General features: G+C 40.9%; 1 protein-coding gene across 1 annotated transcript in view; it reads right to left on the reverse strand.

Moving 5' to 3' along the window:
• Positions 1-990: 990 nt before the first annotated feature.
• Positions 991-5,000, reverse strand: part of LOC122249754 (MAM and LDL-receptor class A domain-containing protein 1) — a 60,092-nt gene continuing 56,082 nt past the window's right edge. Inside the window, exons 87-93 of the mRNA XM_086539053.1 lie at positions 4,855-5,000; positions 4,368-4,540; positions 3,600-3,747; positions 3,052-3,255; positions 2,417-2,621; positions 1,991-2,188; positions 991-1,719 (exon numbers count right to left, since the gene is read on the reverse strand). The exon at positions 4,855-5,000 is cut by the window's right edge and continues 34 nt beyond it. Of these exons, the coding sequence (XP_086395179.1) occupies positions 1,536-1,719; positions 1,991-2,188; positions 2,417-2,621; positions 3,052-3,255; positions 3,600-3,747; positions 4,368-4,540; positions 4,855-5,000 (1,258 nt within the window). The 3' untranslated portion in view covers positions 991-1,535. The remainder of the gene's footprint in view (positions 1,720-1,990; positions 2,189-2,416; positions 2,622-3,051; positions 3,256-3,599; positions 3,748-4,367; positions 4,541-4,854) is intronic.

Here is a 5,000-nt window from a genome sequence, read left to right on the forward strand (position 1 = left end):
AGAGAGAGAGAGAGAGAGAGAGAGAGAGAGAGAGAGAGAGAGAGAGAGAGAGAGAGAGAGAGGGGGGGGGGGAGAGGGAGAGGGAGAGGAAGAAGGAGAGAGAGTTTGAGACACACTTGAACATCACGTGGTAATATGCTAGGACAACGTGGTCCCGATATGCTATAAAGACGAGGAAACTGTCCAACTAGGAAAACCCGAGTAGGAATTATTTACAGCGACCCGACATGTCAGATATAAGGTCGACCTCAAGTCAGTCAGTCCCACACTCACACTCACCCACTCCGCCAGAGACACCTCTCCGTCACACACACCCTCACGGACTCCAGCCCCTCCTCTCCCCCGCCTCTGACGTGAGACACGCCAGCCTGACAAAGAGACGTCCGTCAAGTCATCGCTACCCAATTAGATATCACTATATTATTCGTTCCGTTATCCACCAATAAAGGAATCAAGAACAACCGGGACAGAGGGACAGAGGCAGAGAGAGAGAGAGAGAGAGAGAGAGAGAGAGAGAGAGAGAGAGAGAGAGAGAGAGAGAGAGAGAGAGAGAGAAATACACATACATGTGTATATATATGCATTGGTACCTATATATCAATATAAGAACAGAATGATACCATCACTACATATTCACTACATATCTTGTTTTTACTCTACTCATGTTTTAAGAAAAGATGCTCAATTTATTAATAGGAAATAATCCTTTTCTCTGATTATCTTATCTTCATGCAAAAGTATGAAACATCAAAACATCTGATCGCTTGCTCCAACTGGAAAATATATGAAATTCCTCGAAAACCGTCAATCACTTTTCAATTGAGAAGATGAAGTTCCACTGTGCAGATTTCAAAAATTGTCAAGATCATTCCGATTACGTAATACAAGAAGTCTCAAGAATTTAAAGTGCGTATCCTTTATGTTAGGTATTATTTACCAAGGTTGTAGCGTAAACGTAAAAAATACAAGGTACAATAAAACAACGTCATTATCATGTACATCTATATAGACACAAAACAATATATTACAATGAAAAGAATATCGCATTGGATATTTGTACACATAAATCTCTCAACAAAGATTTTATATATGCAAAGAAAGAACCTGAGACATCTTTACGTAAATATAAAAGCAAAGACAAACGTTAGATATCGTATCTGTTTTCTGCAGGATGGTGTTAGCAGATTTATACACAAAACAACACATCAGTTCACAGATACATTTATCAGAAAGAAACTCTTGTAAAAATATAGGAGAAAAATATTTTTCCTATAAGTCATACAAACTGGCGATTTAGTTTTCACTGTTTCTCAAGAGTTCATAATACAAAAAGAAAAAAAAGTACTAAAACGATTGTAAATATATAATATTTAACTTCATTAAGCTTAAAGTCTCATTAAGCTTTATGTTGTTCTATTTTCTAAAAAGTTTTACAAATTAAAAGTCTTTTTTCATGACTATTACTTTTTTTTCTCTTTTTTTTTCTTCAAAATCAGTGTTTCGTTCTTCTCTATTTCCTCTAAAGCCTCAAAATCTCATAAATCGGACACCGGGCTTTCATGGTCGGCGAGGAACGATGGATTCGACACTCCCGTGGAGCTGGGAGTCGAGAGGTCCTCGAGGGGGTACTCGTCAGCTGTTGGCAGAGGAATGTCCAAGCCGAAGTACGGCTGGTTGCGTGGGTTGTCCCAGTCGCTCTGGACGGGCGGCGGGGAGTACCTGGGTGGGAGATTTTCAGTTTAGTTGAAATGGATTTTTTTTTTACACTAGATTGGATATTTAGAGAAGTAACTGGTTGTGCAGTTGGATTTTGTGAAGTCATGATTTCATTATAAGCTAAATAGCTCAGTTACTCAATAATAACTATATATCACTTGGTCTAAACAAATATTATTGAACATTTCCCTCTCGGAACCAGTTATTTAAAAAACAACAATTACGGAATGCGAGATGATACAGCGGCTTATGAATTACACATCTGGAAACTTACTGGCTCTTCTTCTTGTAGTAATATCCACCAAGGGCTAGGAGTATGAGGCCAGCAAGGACTCCTAGTACTATCCCAACAATAGCCCCGGCACTTAGACCACCAGAGATACCGGGGGAGACAGTACTCTGCGGCGAAGACGTCGAAACATCTGTGCCTGCTAGGAGCTCGCAACGGTCTCCGGTGTACTGCGCGGGGCAGCTGGAAATAGAGTGGAAGAAGGTGGATGAACAGGCGTTTAGATGGCTGAATGAGGAGTTGGAAGTTTGAGTGCATGCGTTTGTAGGCGTGATTTTTTGTACAACCTTGTCTATATACATTTATACATACAAATGAGTACATTGATGCTTACACATGCACGCACACCCAAACACACACACTCTCACCAACAACTGGGCAAACCAAAAATATTACAAAAATAATACTTACTCGCACTTTGGTGGACCATCACTATAGCTACAATGCCCACCGTTCTGGCAATAGTTAGTGGGGCACGTTCCGCACAGAGACTCGTCCGCGTGGTGACTGCGGCACTTGACGCGGCCGTCGCACAGGTCAGCGTCAGGCAAGCAAGGGTGCTCCTGCATGAAGTGGTCGGCGCAGTAGAAGAAACCAGGGTCGCAAGGTGTGTTGTCTGGGGAAGATTTGAGCAATTAACTGCATGCTTCGATGAGTGAGTGAAGTTTTGTAGGAATAGGTTTGAACCTTATGATATGGGATGGATTTTAAGAAAAATTAATAGAATGATGAAACAGCTGATAATGCTGGCTGTGCAACTTATCTTTGACCGATCGGTAGATGCACAAAAGTTATGGTAGCGATAAAGATAATAACAGTAATAATAATGATAATGATAATAATGATTTCAATACCAACGATAACAATAACAATGATACTAAAAATGGCAATAAAGATAATATCAATATAATCAATAATAACAAGAAAAACATCGAAAACAAAACTACACTGACTGCTAATGCTAACACAAAAAATAATAAAGATAATGATATTCCTATTGCCATAACTACACATCCTACGAATCAAATGTCCGGCTTGGTTCCTACCCGGACAATCGCGCTCGTCCGCAGCCCCGGGACAGTCGCCAATGCCATCGCAGAGGAGAAGTGCGGGAAGGCAAGTGTTGTCAGCGTCCTCGCACGAAATTTCTGTGGGTTTGCACTGGCCTGGTCTTGCGGTGGTGATAGGGGGGCTGGTGGTAGTGCTGGTCGTGGTTGGGCGCGTGCCAATGGTGGAACACGGACTCTGGGCTGTGTGTGGTTGGATGGGGGAGAATATTTGTGGGTTTAAAGTAATATTCATGTATTATTTGTGGATGCGGTGGTTGATGTGGTGGTGCCTAAACACGTATTTGGTCTTTACGGTATTTAGTGTTAAACCTCGTGAAATACTACGAGGAAGTTACACGGCAAGCCAGATAAAAAGGTCTGTCAAATATTGACTCGACTCTCATTTACAAAGTCAAATGATCCTGATCAAAAACGCCATCCAAGTCCAAATCATCATTAATTTTTCATTATATTCATCACTTATTTACATTCCTAATGAGAAAGAATAAAAAACAACAACAAGTGGGATGAAACATGAAACTCACTGCATCCAGACTCATCCGAGCCATCCACACAGTCGAAGAAGCAGTCACAGAAGAAGCTCTCGGGAACACACCCGCCCACATTGCAGGGCAGCTCGCCGATTGGACAAGTCGTGTTCGTGGGCGGTGGGCCAACGCCGGTCTCGCATTCCTGGATTGAGAGATCATTTTTAGGAGATCAGGGCCTTGGAAAACTCCCATTATATTGTTATTCAGTGTATCTGTCAACACCTTTTCGAAGTTTGGCGGGAGAAATGGATTTTCAAAATATCTCTTTGTTTTTTTAATCATTGATGTTCCTCATCAAGACAACAAATAGATTTGCATGTAGTTGTCTTTAATTAATCTGCAAAATCCATAAAAAGTTGATCGAAATAGGATTTAGATTTTGTATCATCAAGCCACAATAAGTTATAAATGATTCTGAAAGCCTTTGTTGTAGTTGTTCCTGCCTTTACATATTTGTATATTCCTTCTCGTTACTAGCAAAATTCAAGATCGTATTATCGTGATACGTGATTCAAATACAGTTTTGCAGCAGGAGTATATCAGGAAATAAAATCAGACTCTAATATAACAAACTGAATAAGCATTCAATACGTATCAAAACCTCCACTCACACTAGAAACATCGAGCAACTAATCAGACAGAGAAAACCAACATCTTCAAAACACAATTCAAGATAAAGATTTAGCCAAAATAACTGAGTAAATAAATAAACGAATAAATAAGAAATAAACTAAGAAACAACAACCCATCAACGAAACGCACGGGTGTGAACGAAACATCATCAATGGCGATGTAAGTGTCTTCCGAGGTGCCAGTTTCCGCCTCGAAGACAACGTGGAAGTCCTTGTCCGCTGACACCAGGATGACCTCTTCCAACCATCGCTTCTCGTGGTTCCCGCTTCGGACGGCCACCACTAGCCTCTCGCCGCTGTCGTCTGGAAGGGATGGGTATGCTTATTCTTATTCTTTCTTTTTCTCTTTTTTTCTCTCTCTTTCCCTTTCCCTCTCTTTCTCTCTCTCTCTCTCTCTCTCTCTCTCTCTCTCTCTCTCTCTCTCTCTTTCTCTCTCTATCTCTCTCTTTCTTTTTTTTTTTTCTCTCTCTCCCACTTTCTCCCTTCCACTCTTAAAAGCCAAGTCAATAATGTTAAACATAACTAAAACACCTTAATTAGAGGCTTTACTGATAATCTTTTTCTATACTTTCTTCCATATACACAAAGAGTCATAGCAAATACAAGGAAAACCTCACCTTCCAAATACACTCTGAGTGTCCCTAGATCCACATTCTCCGCAATCTGATGGTTCGTGTGCATGTAGTACCAGAAGCGGATATAACAAACGTCCTTAGACGCAGGGTACATCTGGTCTGGCATTAGCGATGCTAGAAGCCCCTGG

Source organism: Penaeus japonicus, unplaced genomic scaffold (genome assembly GCF_977035675.1).
Source record: "Penaeus japonicus unplaced genomic scaffold, GWHDUDI00000001_assembly GWHDUDI00000001, whole genome shotgun sequence".
Taxonomy (NCBI): domain Eukaryota; kingdom Metazoa; phylum Arthropoda; class Malacostraca; order Decapoda; family Penaeidae; genus Penaeus; species Penaeus japonicus.